The sequence below is a fragment of the Gracilinanus agilis genome, chromosome 6, assembly GCF_016433145.1.
Source record: "Gracilinanus agilis isolate LMUSP501 chromosome 6, AgileGrace, whole genome shotgun sequence".
NCBI lineage: Eukaryota > Metazoa > Chordata > Mammalia > Didelphimorphia > Didelphidae > Gracilinanus > Gracilinanus agilis.
Genome location: NC_058135.1, coordinates 272,449,683 through 272,470,180, shown reverse-complemented (window position 1 = coordinate 272,470,180; position 20,498 = coordinate 272,449,683). Strand labels below are relative to the sequence as shown.

The following is a 20,498-nucleotide window of genomic DNA, read 5'->3' as shown; positions in this document are numbered from 1 at the left end:
GAGGAAGCAGCGACTTTGATTGGAGAGCTAGGCTAAAGGGTTCTCAGATAGAAAGTATGGCTTGGGGGGAGGGGGGATCCAGGGTGCCAAGGGGAGGAAGGGGCAGAACACGCAGGAGAGTTTAGTGGTCAGAGTGGAGAAGTCTATTTTGGTTGGCGCGTAGAATGCATCAAGGATGTTAGCTGGAAAGAAAGGACGATACCAGTTTGGGAAAGGCCTTAAACACTGGATAAAGATCTTTGTGAACTTGAGTTACTAGGCAGGAGAGGAAGCCAGGAAGTCCTTTGGCAGGTGGGCAACAGGATAGGAATAGAGAAGGGACAGATTTGAGAAGCTCCAGAGATGGAACCAACTGAAATTAGTGTTGTTTGGGGGAGTTGTAAATAAGCAAAGGAAACCAGGGAGCCAGAAAAAAGTGTTCCTTGGAATCCATGGGAAAATTCTTATGGGTTCACAGCTTTTTTCCCTATGACATACAGCTTTGGGGGTTGTGTGCGCACCCACAGATCGGGGGGGTGGGGAGGTGCTGCTTTGTTACACCTAGATCATTTTATCGTCCCCAACACTTTATTTAATTTATAAAAGTCCAAATATAGCCCAAGGAAAATAGGTTATTTTTGCCATCGTAAACTTTATTGAGGAAATTAAACAAAGGCCTTTCTAAACCATGTCTATTCCCTAATTCTTTAATAAGCTTTATGGGTTTGTGCTGATTTATATTATTGATGTACTGATATTCTGGCATTTCTTCTCGGGTTACTCTTCTCCACTCTGTATTGCTTCCTCATTGTTAGCTGCACAGCCAGCCCCAGGCTTTTTCTGGCTCCAGTATTTTGCCCCTCTTCCCCTGCAGTCCCATCCCCCTCCAGCTCCAACTACTGAACTTGTCTTTCAAGGTTCAGTTCAGATGTTAGTAAAACTTCCTGATTCCACTCTGTAGCCTCTTTCCCACATGACCCCAGGCTTTAGATGTCCAAGTACTCTGAGTCATTCGGGTCTTCTGTATTTTTAGCTTTTTGAGGACGGTGGCCATTTTTTTGTTGAATAAGGAAATAACCAACACATCTGTAACTCTGTATTCACCTGACCTGGACAGATTGACTGATGGTCTTCCTCTTGGCTTTTTTGTTTACTTGCCTTATTGGAAGGGGGAAGTTCCTGTTCTTCAAGTTAGTGCTTTTTATTGCTTTTTCTCCTCTTGTTCTTATACAACATTTTTTCCCAATTTTTCAGGGGAAGAAGAGTAAAACAAAAATGCCATCTCTGGTAAAGAAGTGGCAGAGTATCCAGCGTGAATTAGATGAAGAGGAAAATTCAAGCTCCAGTGATGAAGATCGGGAGCTGACATCACAGAAGCGAATTGAGGAGTGGAAACAGCAACAATTAGTCAGGTAAAATATATATATATATATATATATATATATATATTTTAGCTACCAAGAGGAGGGTTTTTAATACTTCACCCAGTAGCCCTGCCCTAAATTGGATCCGATCCCTTATAAGGATATCTAATATGAAGTTCTCTCCATTAACTCAGGACTCGTCCATATGTGAGCATTTTTTAAGAAGCTCTTTTGGAAGTCAGGCACTTGATTGAATGGCTTTGACCATGTCTCTTAAATAGAATTAACTCCCATTCTTCAAGAATAGGTGGAAAATAGTAAGATGCTCATTACAGAAAACTGAAAAGTATCTTGAAATGTGATCTCAGCTGTCACGTGGGAAATGCATTATTTAGCTGAAAAGCCCTATAAACCTATGACATAAACAGACTTTGTTCTTCCAGCAAGAATTCTGAGAGATGCTGTCTTCTCCTCCTCCAAGGAGTAGAACGTCATGTCTCTTGGGAGCAAGGACTGTTTCCTTTTTTGCTTTGTGTCCTCAGCCCCTACGTAGTACTGGTGCTAGGCACATAGAAAGCTTATTAAAGGTTTCTGCCTTGCTGGAATTGGGACAAGGGATAAACATGAGATTCCTCTTTATGTGATTGTTCATTTGGCTTGAAAGGGTGCAGTGGGGCTTCTAGCATAAAAACTGAAAACATGCACCTTGTCAGAACTTGCCACAGATTAAAAGACTGGATCTTATGAGAAGCTCCAGTGCCCAGGGAAAACTGAACCTATAGGCTTTTTTCTCTTTCTAGTGAAGTAATAATTTGTCCGTTGTTTCCACAGTGGCATGGCCGAAAGAAATGCTAACTTTGAGGCCCTTCCTGAGGATTGGCGGGCTCGACTAAAGAGGAGAAAAACGACTTCAAACACATAATTCATTTGGGGCATTTGTGTTTTATTTTCATGTACAGTTACGAGTCTTACCATTTTACTGTTGTCAAATAAACTGTAAATGTTTTGGGAGAGAGCATTGAATTTCCTGGGTTGATAAAGACCACATGCAAAACCAAGATTTTCCTCCTTTTTGAGGATTGGAATCATAATGGCCACTGTTAAAGGGCTAGGCCCTTTTTGTGCTGGCTAGTTCCGCCTTTTTGTGGAGGCTAACAGACTTCATCAGTTTGAGCTGAGGCTGAGAAGCAGTATTAGGATCACAGCCTTAATAGGGTGTGAAGGAAATGCCAGGCTGGGGGGGGAAGGGGGTCTGAGGGTTCATCCAGATTGATGCCCTTGACCACTTAGCCCCAACAAGTGCAATTAAGCAGAAGGCAACAACTCTCCTTTTTTCCAAAAAGCTCGTTACATGCTTATAACTTAGGGGTTATCCTAGCCTGTGCTTCCAGCCTCGGGCTGCCTGCCACCCATGTTCTCCAATACCAAGGTCTGATATTTCTCCCATACTGACAAGTGGCTGCACAGTATCCACAGATTCTAGCATTGAATGTGCTCCTCTCACTCGGGCGCTTTGGTGGAGGTCGACTTAGGCTTTCACATAAGCAGCAACAAATGCCATTTACTTTCTTGGGTAAAGAAAGATGGATTTCTTAGCCCATTGCTCTTAGCAGAGTGAGTGGGTCAGGAGCAACCAAGTCCAGATTCAAGTGTCTGTGTCTCCATTTCACCCAGCTCTCACACGTACCTTCCTTCTGTCTCTGCATTGTACTTGCTCTCAGTAAAGATTCCAGTATTTAAACAGCGGTTCCCTGTTCTTTCTGTATTTTGTATTTTATCACAATCAGGTAAAAGTCACTTTCTTTAAACTGAAGGAAAAGCAAATTGTGTTTTAAAGCTGTTTGTATTTCTCCAGTTTTTGACTTTGTAAATTTGTATATATGCACTAATAAAATCTTTTTATACTTCTGATTCTGATCCTTGTAATTCTCTAAATACCATACTATGTAGCTGTTGTCATATGTCAGCTTTTGTTTTCCCAAAGTTCATAATCGTTTTTTAAAATGAGACCAAATTTCTCAATAGAAACCATGTGGTTAGACTGGCAGTTGGGTTCTCAAACAAACCAACAAAATGCCTATCAGATCCACATCACAAGTCTAGTCTAGTCTACGGCTCCAGTAATCCTTTGGATCCTGACAACCATGCGTGACAGTGTTCTATAGGAACATGTCTGCCTATTTCTAACTTGGGGTGCCAGAAAGATGGAGCATCATGCTTCCAGGGAACCCTTGAAGCACCTGGTGATAGAGCTGGAAGGGCATTCTCCTTGTAGGCTTCACACTTCACACTATTATGGGCAGAGGCCTCCCACTTGTGTCCCAACTCCAGCCTGTTTGCCTTTCCCTGGGCCATTGTAGAACATCGGGTCAGGAAGCTAGTGCATGTGAGAAAGAGGACCTGAGGTTCAGATGCCTTTATTAAGAGATGGTCAGTTTCACCTTTCTGAGCCTGTTTTTTTATATTTTTGTAGATAGCCATATTTGCAAAATGGAAATAATTGGAGTAATCCACTTTGCATGTGAAGCAACATGATTCTAATGAGATACAGAATAAAATGCTTTTGTCATGCTGCTGAATTAGAGCCAAATAGCCCATCACTACTTGAGGGACCTTGGGCAAATCTATTGCAGTTTCTTCTGCGAAGTGAGGGGACCAATCCAGATTGCTTCCAGGACCCCTTCTAGCGCCTATGAACAATTCTAATAAACCCATGGGAAAAGCACTTTGGCATTTAATGCTTAATACTCTGGGGAGAGGAAAAAAGCTATGGAGTCTACTGGAAGGAAAACGGCCTCCACCCAGAAAAGGAAATACAAATCTTATATATATATATATCCCTCCTAAGGTTTTCTGACAGTTTTTATAAGCAGTGGGGGTAGGAAATGACAATTTGAGAATAAACAATGATTGCCCATTGCTGCTTTCTTTGATTTTTTTTTTAGACTTTGTTAGCACCCCGTAATACATGGGCATTAATGGGCATTAAATCAAAAAGGTTACGATTTCTCCAGACTAAAGACTCCTTATGCTCTCAACCACCATATGCAAACAGTGTCCAGTTTGTCATTTCTATTTCCATGCTGTCTCCTTTTTTCTACTGAACATGGCTAACATTACCTTTTAAAAAGAGCATATATTCTTTTAAGGAAAAGTATATTTATTTCCCACATCTGAAACATTTATCAAAGATAATTAGTAGGGGGCAGCTAAGTGGTTCAATGGATAGAGGACAGAAGTCCTGGCTTCAAATCTGGCCTCAGACACGCCTAGCTGTATGACCCTGGGTAAGTCAATTAACTCCCATTGTCTAGCCTTGACCACTCTTATGCTTCGGAACCAACACTTAATATCTATTCTAAGATGGAAGTTAAGGTTTAAAAAAAAAAAGACTAGTAACTGACCCAGAAAAAGCCATCATAAACTACAAGCACTATAGAAAAGTGCCATTTCTTTTTTGAGCATGTTGCTTGGGAATCAGCCTGGGCTCTATCTCTTCAATCTTCAGCAGCAATAGGAGCAGCATGCACAGGTCTAGAACATACTCTCGACTCCATATCTGGTTGCCTCTTCTAAGGCTTTGATTTCTTTCTTTGAGCAAGGGGGTAATGTTCCCAAGAGATGGACATTAACCAACGTAGAGGAACTTGGGGGATTGGTCAGTCACCTGGGGAGAGAGAGGAATCTAGAATGACCCTTAAGTTGTAAGTTTCAAAGTGGTGAGGGTTTGAGGAGAAAGATGAGTTCAGTTTGGGATACCGAGTTTTCGCCAATCTAGTTTGAGATGTCCAGTAGGCAGCTGGAGATGAAAATATGGAGGTTTAGGGTCAGAGAAGTAGATCTAAGAATCCTCATTGCATGGAGATGAACATTGAATCTGGGAGTTGATAAGAGAACAGTGAAATGGTACATAGCAGTGATTCCCAAAGTGGGTGCTACAGCAATCCAGGGGAGGGCACTGATGGCCACAGGTGCATTTCTTTCCTATTAATTGCTATTAAAATTTTTTAAAATTAATTTCCAGGGGGCTAAGTAATATTTTTTCTGAAAGAAGCCGGTAGGCCAAAAAAGTTTGGGAACCACTGGACTGTATAAGGAATAGAGAGAAGAGCAGAGTGCCCAAGATGGTGCCCTGGAAAACATTCATCATTAACCAGGGATGAAGATCTGGTGAAGGAGACTGGGAAGGAGCAGTCCTGCACATAAGAGAAGCAGTACAAAACTTAGAGAAGAGAATGCCAGAGAAGGAGAAGATGGTGATAGAGAAGGATGAAGATTGAGAAAAGGCTTTACAAACATTCTCTATTGGCAATTAAGAATAATAATGGGGGGCAGCTGGGTGGCTCAGTGGATTGAGAGCCAGGCCTAGAGAGGGGAGGTCCTGGGTTCAAATCTGGCCTCAGACACTTCCTAGCTGTGTGACCCTGGGCAAGTCACTTGACCCCCACTGCCTAGCTCTTACCTCTCTTCTGCCTTGGAACCAAATACATGGTGTTGATTCTAAGGGGAAGGGAAGGAGTTAAAAAGACAGCCTGAGGCGATTCGGGGCCGCCCTTAGTTTGGGTTTTTCCATCTCCAAAGTGAAAGGGGTTGGGCCCCCCTTAACTACTGTTTTCGGGCGGGTCTCGTGAATGGATGACGGAAGGAAGGAATGATTAAATGTGAAAGCAGTCTCCTATGCTTTCCTTAGCTAGAAACTAGCTTTAAGGGCGGAGGCTCCGCAAGGCACTGGCCACGTGACGCTCCCACCTTCCGGCCCCTCCCTTCTTTATTCAAATCTCCCGACCTGCTCCGTGGCATCAGCCAATCCCAAATGGAATGGGGTGGGGCTCGAGCCCACGCTCCGGGTTCCCTCGGCAATGGCGCCTGCGCCCCTCGCGTGACACTTCCGGGCCGCGGCGCCGTTGCCTGGCAACCCTAGGTGTGCGTTCTGAGATGGAGCTCCCGGGCCTCCAGTTCCAAGTGCTGAGCCCAGAGCCTTCGGCATTTAACCCTTGCAAAGTTTTGGCCGCCTAAGGGTTAGAGCTGCAAGGGAGCGTAGAGAGCATTTAGTCCAGCTACCCCACTCCCCTCTTATCGATGGGGGAGACCGAGGCTCTGTCCAAGGTTACACAGGTAGTAAAAGTGGTGACAGAATCGGGATTCGAACCACGGCCCCTGGGTCCAAATTCCAGACGTTGGGGGAGGTCCCTCTGTCCTAACTCTCCTTTCATCCTGGCCCCCATCCCTTCCACTCCTCCTGCCCTCCTCTTTCCCCTGGCTGTGAGGGAGCTCCATCCCGTGTGTTAAGTGGAAACGAGGGTCGGGGCCCTGGGACCGGCACGCCCTCTCCTTCCCCTCCCCCCAGCCCTCCCAGGAGCAGCGTCGCGTTCCCCGCCCCCACCCCTGGAAGTCAGGTTAGCCACCTGGCGTTTTCCTCCCCTCGCGGGAAGGAGGGGGAAGGGCGGCGGCGGCGGTGGGTTGTCATGTTTTGGTCTTGTAGCTTTTTTCAAATAAGAAGCGGCCCGTGTCCAGAAGGTTGGGCTCTGGAGCGCCGGAGACCAGAACGCCATGTATCCCGCGCTGGCGACAGAGATAAAGAAGGTCAGTCCGGCGGGTCGCCTCAGGTCCGAGCCCTGCCGGGGGATCTCCCAGGGGCGGAAGCCGAATTTCGACGGTGCTCACGCCCAGTGCCCACGTGTCTGCCAAGCCTCATTTTCCTCTGCTGTAGAATGGAGACAGCCCTGTGCAACTTTGGTGCGAATACCTTTAGTAACCCTAGTTGGTGACCACGGACAGGTGCCTTATTAAGCTCCTTGAACCCCCTTTCTGCTGCTCTACAATGGGAAGGAAGTGTTTAAGTGCCCGCTTGGTATCAAAGCCCTTTGGTGTTCACTTGTGTGCAACCCCTGGGGACTGTCCAGGGGGGTTTCTCAGTAAAGACACTGGTGTGGTTCACCATTTCTTCCTCCAGCAGGCCAAGTTCAGTGACTTGCCCAGGGTCACACGACTAGTAAGTGTTAGAGGTCAAATTTGAACTCGAGTCTTCCTGACTCCAGGCCCAGCATTATATCTCTCTCCCTGCCCTTTACAAAAGTTCTTTCATCCACACAAACACTCTGAGGGGAAGGTCTTGGGAACCTACAGAGCATTTACTTTTATCATTCTCCTCACCCTGCCTTTGCCTTCTGGATCTCTAGATTTGAGGCGAAAGGGCTGGGGCTCTCTTGGTCCTCTGACCCAGATGCTCCTGTGCTGGGTGCTCACCATTCCTGACTGCTTCAGGTGTTTGCCAGCACTGCTGTGGAGCTGCTGGGCTTAGGTGGCCGCCCTTTCCTTTTCCACTCCTAGAGTACCAGAGAACCTTATGATGCCTTCATGAACCTTCATCTCCAGTACTATGGGTACTTTAAAGGTAAGAAAGAGCAAACTTGTCAGGGAATCTGGTCATCAGCTCTCATTCATTTAAAACGTGCCCAAAGGAGGCAGGCCTACCACCTGGAGAAGAGAAGGCAATGTCAAGTGGTTTGCCCAAGGTTCTCATTAGCAAATGGGATGGAAAAGTGAAGATGTGTGTCCCGAAATTTAGTTCAACAAGTGTCTGTGCTACTGTTGTGCTAGCAAAGTCCCTGGTATGGTGCCAGGGGCTGGGGAGGTAAAGACAAAAGAGGAAACCTGGCCCTGTCCTCAAGAAGCCTCCATTTCTTCTGCAAATGACATTTTACTGCCTTCTTGCAACCTCTTGTCTCCCCGGACTGGAGCCCCAGATAGGGCTCACTCCTCTCTTATTTTTTTTTTAAACCCTTACCTTCCGTCTTGGAGTCAATACTGTGTATTGGCTCCAAGGCAGAAGACTGGTTAGGGCTAGGCAATGGGGGTCAAGTGACTTGCCCAGGGTCACACAGCTGGGAAGTGCCTGAGGCCAGATTTGAACCTAGGACCTGGTTCTCAATCCAGGGAGCTACCCAGCTGCCCCCACTCCTCTTATCTTTAACCCAGTTATCTTCAGTTATCAGAAGAAAGCAGTCGTGTGTCCACCAAGTGTTCTCTCCTGGCTAGACAATTCTCATTCTTCCAGTGATCTTTGTGGATCATGTTTTCTAGGCCCCTCACCATTCTTGTCCCCTTCCTTAGTGTGTAGTCTATCCATCTCTGTGCTAAAATGTGATCCTAAGCCTGGTATGATGGCACAATCCTGTAATGCCTGCTTCTGGGGAAGCGGAGGCTCCTGAGCCCAGCAGCTCAGAACTGCAGTGGGAGAGGCCATTCCAGGGTCCATCTTAAGTCTGGCCTTAACGTGATGAGGCCCAGAGAGAGCTAAGAAGGGGAACCACTGAATCCTCAAGATGTACTCTGAGGAATGCATAATTCCTATCCTTTCTGCCCTGATATTTCTTCTACCCACTCCCACCCAGTACTCCTTATATTAGAGGGACTGAAAATACCCAGCACATGACTTCTCAATATATGTAGAAGAAATAAGTTTTTAGGGCTGCCAATACTTCATCCTTTCTATATTCAAGAATGTCCTTACATATGTGTACCTTGCTTGCAATCAACTTTTTAGACAATACTAGCCATGAAAGGTTTGGACCTAGGTTTGTTCAATTTGGGGATCAGCCTTTACCAACCACTATAGCCAGTGGTTGATTGGTTTCTTGGTGGATTAACAGAGTACTTTAAGTGGGATAATCACTTCGTGTTTCCTTTTTCTTAGATGCATCCATCCCTGGAAGTGAGGGCAGGGAGGATGGGGATGGTGGGATCAGGGATTTAGAATTGGAAGAGCTTTTAGAAGTCATTTAGTCAAGGGATTTTGTATTTGATCTTGGAGGAGGTTATAGGGAGCAGTTGGATCCTAAACAGAAGAGATGGCATGGTCACATCTGCATTAGGGGAAAATTATTTTGGTGACTGAATGGAGGGAAGAGACTTGAAGTCAGTAGACCCACTAGCAGCTATTGCAATAGTTCAGGCATGAGCTGACCAGGGCAGGGCCAGTGTCAGAGGAGAGAAGAGAGCTGATGGCAAAAGTAAAGTCTACAGGTCTTGGCAACAGCTTGGATATGGGGGTGAGAGATAGTGAAGAATCTAGGGTGACTCCTAGGTGGTGAGCCCAAGGGCCTGAGAGGACAGTGTTTCCCTCAACAGTCATTGGGAATTTTGAGATGTAGTAAGGGTTTAAGGGAAAAAATAATGACCTCAGTTTCAGCCATTTTGAGTTTAAGATGGTCTAGTGGGCATCCACTTTGAGATGTCCAATGGACAGTCAGAAATGTGAGATTAGAGGTCAGCTGAGGGATTGAGAGAAAATAGGTAGTTGTGAGAATCATCAGAAGGTAATTAAATCTGTGGGAGCTGCTAAGATCACCAAGTGAGATCATCTAGAACAGTGATGATGAACCTTTTAGAGACCCTGTGCCATGCTCCCCCTCCCCAGTGCTGGGTGTGCCCTGCCCCCCCCACCTTATCTCACATGGGGGAGGAAGAAAGTGCTCCCATTGGTCTGCTGGGCAGAGGGGCAGGTGAAGTGAAGGATGTGCTCAGCTAGTGGAGAGAGGGGGTAGGGAGTGGCCTTTCCCTCTAGCTCTGCCACCTCTGAGTCACTCACCTTACCTCCTGTGTGCTCCCATTGGCTGCTGGGCAGATGATGTGAAAAATTGCCATCAGGTACAATGGAGAAGGGGAGGGAGCAGCTCTGCCCAAGTCACTCTGCCTTTCTAGTAATGAACTTTGGGGGGGGAGGGTGGCCAAGTGCCCACAGAGAGGCTCTTTGTGCCATCGGTTCACCATCACTGATCTAGAAGGAGGAGAGAAGAGGGTCCCCAGGACTGAGAGCCTTATGGGACGTCTATGGGTAGAGGGAATGACATGGAGGAAGAGCCAGAGAAGGATTCTCTAGTTCTTTTTTTTCTTTCACTATTTTATTTTTTCCCCAATTACATGTAAAAACAGTTTTTAACACTTGATTTCTAAAATTTTGAGTTCTAAATTCTCTCCTTCCTTCTTTTGTCCCTGAGACAGTGAGCAATTTGATATAACATGTACTATCATATAAAACATTTCCATATTTGTCATGTTGAAAGAAGACACATTTTAAAAACATGAAGAAAATGAAGTGGAAAATGGTATGTTTTCATCTACATCAGACTCCTTCAGTTCTTTCTTTGGAGGTGGATAGCATTTTTCATCATGAATACTGTGGTATTGCCTTGAATCATTATATTGCCGAGTATAGGTAATATAATAGCTAAGTCACTCCCAAATGATTATCATGTAGCATTGCTATTGCTATATATAATGTTCTCCTGGTTCTGCTCACTTCACTCTGAATCAGTTGATGTAAGAATTTCCAGGTTTCTCTGAAATCCTCCTGGTCAACATTTCATATAGCACCATAGTATTCCATTAATAAACATATACCACAACTTGTTGAGCCATTCCCCAACTGATGGACATTCCCTCAGTTTCCAATTCTTTGCTACCAAAAAAAAAAAGAGCTGCTATAAATATTTTTGTACAAGTAGGTCCTTTTGTCTTTTCTTTGATCTCTTTGAGATACAGACCTCCAAGTGGTACTGCTGGATCAAAAGGAATGAAGTTTAAAAGCCCTTTGAGCATAGTTCCAAATTGCCTTCCAGATTGATTAGATTAGTTCACAACTCCATCAGCAGTATATTACTGTCCCAGTTTTCCTACATGCCCTCCAGCATTTATAATTTTCTTTTTCTGGCATATTAGCTAATCTGATAGGTATGAGGTGGTACTTCAGAGATATTCTAATTTGCATTTCTCTAATCAATAGCAATTTAGAGCATTTTTAATATGATAATTGGTAGCTTTAATTTCTTCTGAAAACTGCCTGTTCATATCCTTTGACCATTTATCAAATGGGGAATGAACTGTATTATAAATTTAACTCAGTTCTCTAAATGTTTGAAAAATGAGGACTTTATAATATATACTTTGCTGTAAAAAAAAAAATTCCCCCACCTTTCTGCTTTCCTTCTAATCTTGGTTTCATTGATTTCTCTTGTACAAAACCTTTTTAATTTAACATAATCAAAATTATCCATTTTATATCTTGTAATGCTCTCTCTCTTCTTTTGTCATAAATTCTTCCCTCATCCATAGATCTGACAGGTGAACTATTCCATGCTCCCCTAATTTGCTCATGGTATCAACCTTTATGTCCAACTCATGTACCCATTTTGACCTTATCTTAGTATATGGTGAGAGATTTTGGTCTATCCCTAGTTTCTATAAAACTGCTTTCCAGTTTTCCAAAAAGTTTTTGTCAAATAGTGAGTTCTTATCTCAAAAGTTTGGATCTTTGGGTTTATCTAATACTAAATTACTTATGGTCGTTTTCTACTTTGTATTGTGTACTTAATCTGCCCCATTGATCCAACCCTCTATTTCTTACCCAGTACCATATTATTATTATTATTATTTTTAATCCTTGTACTTCGGTGTATTGTCTCATAGGTGGAAGAGTGGTAAGGGTGGGCAATGGGGGTCAAGTGACTTGCCCAGGGTCACACAGCTGGGAAGTGGCTGAGGCCGGGTTTGAACCTAGGACCTCCTGTCTCTAGGCCTGACTCTCACTCCACGGAGCTACCCAGCTGCCCCCCATATTATTTTTTAAATTTTTTAAAATTTTATTTTTATTTTATTGATTAATTATGAAAAATTTTCCATGCCTACATGATTCATATTCTTTCCCTCCTCTCCTCCCACAGCCAATGCACAATTCCACTGGGTTTTACATGTGTTATTGATCAAGACCTATTTCCATATTATTGATATTTGCACTAGGGTGATCATTTAGAGTCTGCATCCCCAATCATATCCCCATCGACCCATGTGCAGTACCATGTTATTTTGATGATTACCACTTTATAATACAGTTTGAGATCTGGCATGATTAGTTAGGCTACCTTCTTTCATGTTGTTTTTTTTCCTATTCCTATGACATTCTGGATTTTTTGTTCTTCCAGTTGAACTTTGTTGTTATTTTTTCTAGTTGTATACATTTTTCATAGTTCCATTGGTAAGACACTGAATAAGAAAATTAACTTAGGGTAGAATTGTCATTTTTATTATATTGGCTCGTCCTACCCATGAGCAGTTAATATTTTTCCAGTTGTTTAGATCTGGCTTTATTTGTGTGAAAAGTGTTTTTTGTAATTGTGTTCCTGGGTTTGTCTTGGCAAGTAGTTTCCCAAGTATTTTATAATGTATAGAGTTATTTCAGTGGAATTTCTATTTCTATCTCTTCCTGCTGGATTTTGTTGATAAGATATAGAAATGCTGATGATTTGTGTGGGTTTATTTCATATCATGGAACTTTCCTAAAACTATTAATTATTTCAACCAGTTTTTAGTTGATTCTCAAGAATTCTCTAAGTATACTATCATATCCTCTGCAGAGAATGATAATTTAGTTTCTTCATTGCCTATTCTAATTGCTTCAATTTCTTTTTCTTCTCTTATTTCTTTAGATAGCAATTCTAGTACAATATTGAATAATAGTGGTGACAATGGATATCCTTGTTTCACCCCTAATCTTATTGGGAAGGTTTCTAGCTTATCTCCATTATAGATAATGCTTGCTGATTTTTTTTAATAGAAACTAACTGCTAATTTTAAAGAAAGTTCCAGTTATTCTTGTGTTTTCCTGTGGTTTTTAATAGTAATTGGTATTGTATTTTGTCAGAAGATTTTTCTGAATCTATTGAGATTATCATATGATTCCTTTTGGTTTTGTTATTGATATGGTCAATTGTGCTGATAGTTTTCGTAATATTAAACCAGCCTTGCATTCTTTATATATATCCCACCTGGTCATAGTGTATGATTATTGTGATATATTGCTATCATCTCCTTCCTAGTACTTTATTTAAAGTTTTTATATCAATATTCATTAGTTAAATTGGTCGATAGTTTTTTTTTCTTGGTTTCCTCTCTTCCTCATTTAGGTATAAGCATTATATTTGTGTCATTAGAGGAATTTGATAGGATTATTTTTAAACTATTTTTCCAATTAGTTTATATAGTGTTAGGATTAATTGTTCTTTAAATGTTTGGTAGAATTCACTTGTGCATCCATGTGGCCTTGGGGATTTTTAATCAGGGAGCTCATTGATTGTTTGATTTCTTTTTCTGAGATGGAGTTATTTAAATTTTCTATTTCTTCTTCTGTTACTCTAAGCAATTTATGTTTTTATAAATATTTATCTATTTCACTTAGGTTATCTGATTTATTGGCATATAATTGACCGAAATAGCTCCTAACGATTGCCTTAATTTCCTCTTTAGTGCTAGTGAATTCACTCATTTCATTTTTGAAACTGGTCATTTGATTTTCTTCTTTCCTTTTTTAAATCAAATTAAACAATTTTAATTTTAACCAATAATTATCTCATTGTTTTTTTATAAAACCAATTTCTGGTCTTATTAGTTGAGTGGTTTTCTTAGTTTCGATTTTATTCATTTCTCTTTTGATTTTTAGGATTCCAATTTAGTCTTTAGTTGAGAATTTTTAATTTATTCTTTTTCTAATTTCTTTAGTTGCATGCTCAATTCGTTTATCTGCTTTTTCTTATTTATGTAAGCATTTAGAGATATACATTTTCTCCTAAGTATTGCTTTGTCTACATCCCATACTTTTTTATATGTTGTCATTTTCTTCATTTGTTTATATGATTTGTTCTTTGACCTACCCATGCTTTAGAATTAGATTATTTGGTTTCCAATTATTTTTTCATTTGTCTTTCCATAGCCTCTTATTGATTGTAATTTTTATTGCATTATGATCTAAAAAGGATGTTTTTATTATTTCTGCTTTTCTGGATTTGAATGTGAGGTTTTTATGCCTTAAGATATGTTCATTGTTTGTGTAAGTGCCCTGTACCAGTGAGAAAAAGTTATATTCCTTTCTATTCCCATTCAACTTTCACCAGAGATCTATTAAATCTAACTTTTCTAAAATGCTATTCACCTTCTTATCTAGTTCTGAGAGGAGAAAAATGAGGTCCTCCACTAATATAATTTTATTGTCTATTTCTATAGCTCATTTAATTTCTCTTTTAAAAATTTGGATGGTATACAAGTTGGTGCATATTAATCTATCTTGATATTACTTCATTGTCTATCATACCTTTTCTCAGGATGTAATTTCCTTTATCTCTTTTATTTAGATTTATTTTTGCTTTTGCATTTTATCTGAGATTATGATTGTTACCCTTGCTTTTTTACTTCAGCTGAAACATAATAGATTCTGCTCTAGCCCCTTAACCCTTATTCTGTGTGTATCTCTCTGCTTCAGATATGTTTCTTGTAAACAGCATATAGTAGGATTCTGGTTTTTAATCCACTCTGCTATCCATTCAATGCATTCCATTGTATGTGTGAGTTCATTCCATTTACATTTATAATTATAATTACTGATTATTCCCTTACATCCTATTTTCTCCCTTTGACCCTGCTCTTTCTCTCTCTTTTTACTTTGTCCCTCTTCACAAGTATTTTGCTTCTTACCACTATCTTCCCTCAAATCACTCTCCCTTTTGTTAGTCTCACACTCTTTTCTTATTTTCCTCCTTCTTCCATATAGAATAAGTTAGATTTCTATACCCAGCTGAGTGTGGATGTTATTCCCCCTCTGAGTCATTCAGTGACTAAGGTTTTTAAGCATTGCCTATTACCATTCTCATCTTCCCTTCCACTCTAATAGTTTTATGCATCTCTTTAGGTAAGATAATTTACCCCATTCTCTCTCTCCCTTCCCTCTTCTCTCACTGCAATCCCCCTTTTCACCCTGTGATTTTTTTAATATCATGTCATCATAGTCAACTTATACTCTATTCTCCTCCTAACTGCCTTAATAATTAACAATTCTTAAGAGTTACAAGTATCATCTTCCCATATAAGAATAAAAACAGTTTGACCTTATTGAATCCCTTACTTTTTCTCTTTCTTATTTGCCTTTTTATGCTTCATTTGAGTCTTGTATTTGAACAAAAGATTTTCTGTTCAGGGTCTGGTCTTTTCATCAGAAATGCTTGGAAATTTTCTATTTCATCAAATGATCAATTTTTTCCCTGAAAAAATATACTTAGTTTTGCTGGATAGTGATTCTTGGTTGTAAACCTGACTCCTTTGCCTTCCAGAATATCATATTCCAAGTTCTCTCATCCTTTAATGTAGAAGCTAGGTCCTATATAATCTTGACTATAGCCCTGTAATATTTTAAATATTCTTCTGGCTCCTTGCAGTATTTTTCCTTGGCCTGGGAACTCTAGAATATGGCTATAATATTCTTGAGAGTTTTCATTTGAGGATTTCTTTCAGGAGGTGATCAGTGCATTTTTTTTTCAATTTCTTTTTTACCCTCTTGTTTGAGACTATCAGGGCAGTTTTCTTTGATAATTTCTTTTAATATGATATGTAGACGTTTTTTAAATTATGGCTTTCAGGAAGTCCAGTAATTCTTAAATTATTTCTCCTGGGTCTGTTTTCTGGGTCATTTGTTTTTCCAATGAAATACTTAATATTTTCCTCGATTTTTTCATTCTTTTGATTTTGTTTTATTGTTTCTTGATGTTTTATGAAGTCATTAGCTTCCACTTACCTAATTCTAATTTTTACGAAATTATTTTCTTAAGTGAGTTTTTGAACCTCCTTTTCCATTTGGCCAATTCTACTTTGCCAAGAAGTTTTTTCTTCATTGGATTTTTGTATCTCTTTTACCATTTGGCCAATTTTGCTTTTTAAAGAATTCTCTTTAGTGAATTTTGTAACTCTATTACTATTTTGTCAATTCTGCTTTTTAAGATGTTATTTTCTTCTTGCATCACTTTCACTTCTTTTCTCCATTTTTTTCTCTGCCTCTTTTATTTAATTTTTGAAAGCCTTTTTGAGCTCTTCCAGAGCCTACGAGCAATTCCCATTTTTCTTTGAAATTTTGTGTGTAGCTGCTTCAATATCATTTTTCCCTTCTGCATTTGTGCTTTTCTCTTCCTCGTCTCCATAATAATTGTCTATAGTTAAGTGGTTTGGGTTTTTTTTTTTTTTTTTTTTTTATGTTTGGTCATTTTTCCAGCCTGTTTCTTGCCTTTTATTTTTATCTTAAAGATGCGCTCTGTTCTCAGGGTAGTGGAGACACTGTCTTAAACTTCAGTATTTTCTTGCTGTTATGCTCAAATCTAGATGTTCGCAAGTTTCAGTTCTTCCAAAGTGGTATTATATGGCTTGTCAGCTAAGAGCTCTGGAAGCCACCTTCCACTGCTGATTAGTCACCATGGGCTTGTGCTCGAGCTCAGGCCTCATGTGGTGTGTATACTTGGGCTTAGAACTTAGAGGGGTGGGCATGGTGGTGTTCTGCTATTGTGTTAGGCAGGGTCTCAGAGTCTTGCTGCTGGTGGCTTGGGCCTGGGTTCAGAACCTCCAGCAGCATAGGGTCAAGGCATGCCTTGCTGTTTGGTCTGCTCTGGACTCATTGGTGTGGCCTTGCTGTGAATTGAGTTCTGTAAGAAATAAAATTTAGTTATTATATTTATATATTAAAATTATGTGGCCGCCAGGAATCAACAATTCAGGTTGATTCCGTAATTAAATCAGACCCAAGTCAGCATCGGGTTGAGGAGTTTATTTACAATCAGGAAGGTGAGTAGTGATAAAGAGAAGAGGGAGGTTAGAAGACTAAATAAATGAAGCTGTAAGCCGCAAGGCCCAACAGCCGGATAGGCAGAGTTTAGAATTGGCCCAGCTAGGCCAAGGAAGCCAGCCTAACTTACCCACGTGACAATACAGAGTGTAATCTGTCTGTGGTCTCAGGAGATGCTTCTTCTTCCAGTTCCAGACGCCAACTCCCACTACAGGAAGTTCACTAACTTACTTAAAGAGAATGTGCCTTTCATCACTTCCTGTGGTCCACCTCTAATTCAAATGGACAAATGGCAGTTCCTACATTGATTTGGACTGCCCAAAGGGCAGTCCCTTATTCTTGATTTGTTACTTATTGTCACGTGTGGGTAACTCGTCTCCCCTCCCCACTAAGGGAGGTGGGAGTGACATCATTAGCACGCCTGGGTTGGGTAGATTTTTGACTATTAATAGGATCTGGCTATTCTATTTACACAGTTCCTCTCTTATCCCAGTGAAACAGACCTTCTCTCCCTACCTTTCAGGTTATTTTCTACAGGAAAATTGCCTCATCCCATCCTTTTGCTGGCTCTGCCACTCTAGCATTCATTTTGAAGCTTTATTTTAAGACCGGTTGGAGAGGACTTTGAGATTTGGACTTTTGTGCCTCAATTCCACCATCTTGACTCTGCTTCCCCACCAGGGAAAAGAGTATAAATAAAGAAGTCTGAAGATAAAATTTTGGGTAATATCAATATTAAGGGACTGTGAAGAGGAAAAGAAGACAACAAAAGAAACTGAAGGAATTTTTAGAGCTAGGAGCCCCAGAGAATGATCTTTCTTTGAAGCCATCAAAAATGAAGAGAAGTGCTTGGAAGTCAAGGATAGTGATGCCTGAAAACAGACCTTTATATTTGGCTACAATGAAATTCCACTGAGAGATTCAAGTGTTTTTAATATTCAATATATTCTTTTCTACAGATTGAGAGAAAATCAGGGCTATAGACATAGATGTATGTTATCAGTATATAACCTCTCTTTGAGAGGCTGATGGATTACAAGCCAGAGAAGGGAAAGGGATTTAATGAGTGAATATTAAGGAAGGAGTAGCATCACATTTGGCTGTGAAAAGGAGAGATGGGATGATATCTTAATGGGGTAGATAGAATGTGTGGTAAAAGGCTTTTTGTTTTGAGTTTGGAAAACCCATTTAAAGGCATATAAGAAGGAGCCAGCAGGGGAAAGATTGAAGAAACAAGTGAGAGGGATTAATTGCTAGAGCAAGTTCCTGAGGGAGATGAGTTGGAAACAAAAGTGCTGGTAGAAGAATTCACCTTGGCAAGGAATAGACCCAATTAGAAAAGTTCAGAAATGGAGAGGAGAAGAGTTGATTGGGCATGGGTAGGATGGCCTCCATTTCCTGAGTGAAGAGTTGACTGGGTTCATAGCTAGGAATATAGAAAATTTAGATGGGTAGAGGGCAAAGAGAAAAATGAGAAAAAAGGAATAGCTGTGGGGAATGAGAATAGGGACCATTTTTCAGGTATATTGTTGAGGAAATTGAACATAGGGAGAGAATTTGGATGAGGTTGCTCTCTATTCCTATGGTTCTATTCTCTAGGATAACATAGAGGCCCATTTTATGGGTACCCATATTTTAATTTAAGATAATCCCCATTGGGCCATCATCAAGAATTAGTGAAGATTTGAGCTTTAGATGTTGTTCTTTTATTCTTCTACCAGATAATTCCATAAAGAGTGTTTGAAACCAACTTAGAATGTTGGCGAGACTGTAATTCTACTGGTAATAATGGGAGGGCTATTTCCATCTTACTAAGCCTAAGTCTGTCATGTGATGAGTGTTTCAGCCCCCTTAATTAAACGTCTGCTTTTAGCTCAGGGGGATGGTTTACCAAATGCTACTAAACATCCAGATCCTTGGGAGCGGCATCCTCAGTACCTGTTAAAAGGGAATTTCCGGAAAAGAACTGATTTGAATCAGGATCCTTTGCAAGAGGAGAAGCTAATATGTAAGTATTAAAGTACCAAAGGAGGAAAAAGCTCCAGAGGCCAGTTCCTAAGGGTCTGGAGAATTAGCTACAGATCAGTTTTTCTGCCACTCCTGAAGCAGCCTTTATTCCTTAGTGTTATGCTGCCACTGCCAAGAATTTAGGGGGCAGGGCCTGTGAGAAGATGATTTCTCTTTTTATCTCTCCCAGACCTTCACTCAAGTGTACTATTTCAACACCAGAGGTGATGCTGACTTCTTGAACACTACCAGAGTACCACTTATATGACAAATTGCAAAGCAAAACAAATTCCCAGATTGGCTATGTTCAAAAATATATGTCTCATTCTTCACCTCTCTGACTTAAGTCAGATTCTTTCTTTCCTCAATTACTTTCCTTCCTTCCTTCCTTTCGTCCTTCCTTCTTTCCCAATAAAACTGATACAGCTATCAGTTTTAAGGCAGAAAAGTGGTAAGGGCTAGGCAGTCAGAGTTAAGTGACTTGTCCAGGGTAACACAGCTGGAAGTGTCTGAGGCCATATTTAAAACTAGGTCCTCCTGACTCTAGGCCTGCACTCACTCTATCCTGAGTCATCTAGCTGCTCGTAGAATTGTTTTTCTTTATGTTTTTGTTATTGTATAAATTCTTCTCCCAAGTCCCTTCACTTCAGGCTACACCAGTTCATATAGGTCTTTCTGGTTTTCTCTGAAACCATTTCATCATTTCTTAGAGCATAAAAACCTAATTACATCTAGATACTATAAATTCTTCAGCCATTCTCCAAAGATACACAGTTTCCAGTTTTTTGCTACTATCAAAAACTATATAAATATTTTTGTATGTATGGCTCCTTTAATCTCTTCAGGCCTGGTTGTGGTATTAATAGGTCAAAGAGAATACACAGTTTAGTAATTTTCATAATTTAAGCATAATTTTAAATTGTTTTTTGAGAATGGCAATACCAATTCATAGCTCCACCAACAATGCATCAATATACCTATTTTCTACAACCCCCTCCAGTAATTGTCATTTTTCTTATCTTTGCCAATCCTATGGTTATGAGATAAAAAGTCAGAATTTAAAGTTTTAACACACATTTCTCTAATCATTAGTGATTAGAAGCATTTTTTATCCGGGCCATTAATAGCTTAGATTTTTTTCCTTGAAAACTGCATATTCATATTGTTTGAGCATTTATCTATTGGGGAAGAGAATAAGAGAAAAAAAAATAAGTACTAATATATCAAGGAGTAATTTATTTTTGGTTCAGTGGATAGAGCACTAAGCCTGGAACCAGAAGGATTTAAGGTCAAATCTAGCCTCAAAAACATACCAATTATGTGACCCTGGGCATTTAACCTCTGTTTAACTCAGTTTTCTTATCTGGGAAATGAGGATAATAACTATCTCCCAGGGTTGTTGTGAGGATTAAGTGGGACAATAATTGTAGAGTGTTTAGCACAGTGCCTGACACATAGTAAGTGCTATATAAATTTTAGCTATTATTACTTTTATGCAT

At 40.4% G+C, this 20,498-nt stretch overlaps 2 protein-coding genes across 5 annotated transcripts in view; both read left to right on the top strand.

Annotated features, from left to right (window-relative positions):
* FNBP4 (formin binding protein 4) overlaps positions 1-3,252 on the top strand; it is a 28,476-nt gene extending 25,224 nt beyond the window's left edge. For all 4 annotated transcript variants that reach the window (XM_044682444.1, XM_044682445.1, XM_044682443.1 and 1 more), the window contains 2 exons: positions 1,234-1,391; positions 2,175-3,252. In XM_044682444.1, coding sequence (XP_044538379.1) covers positions 1,234-1,391; positions 2,175-2,265 — 249 coding nt within the window. In that variant the 3' untranslated portion in view covers positions 2,266-3,252. The remainder of the gene's footprint in view (positions 1-1,233; positions 1,392-2,174) is intronic.
* Positions 3,253-6,893: 3,641 nt separating this feature from the next.
* Positions 6,894-20,498, top strand: part of AGBL2 (AGBL carboxypeptidase 2) — an 88,762-nt gene continuing 75,157 nt past the window's right edge. Inside the window, exons 1-3 of the mRNA XM_044682389.1 lie at positions 6,894-6,926; positions 7,674-7,737; positions 18,866-19,000. Coding sequence (XP_044538324.1) covers positions 6,894-6,926; positions 7,674-7,737; positions 18,866-19,000 — 232 coding nt within the window. The remainder of the gene's footprint in view (positions 6,927-7,673; positions 7,738-18,865; positions 19,001-20,498) is intronic.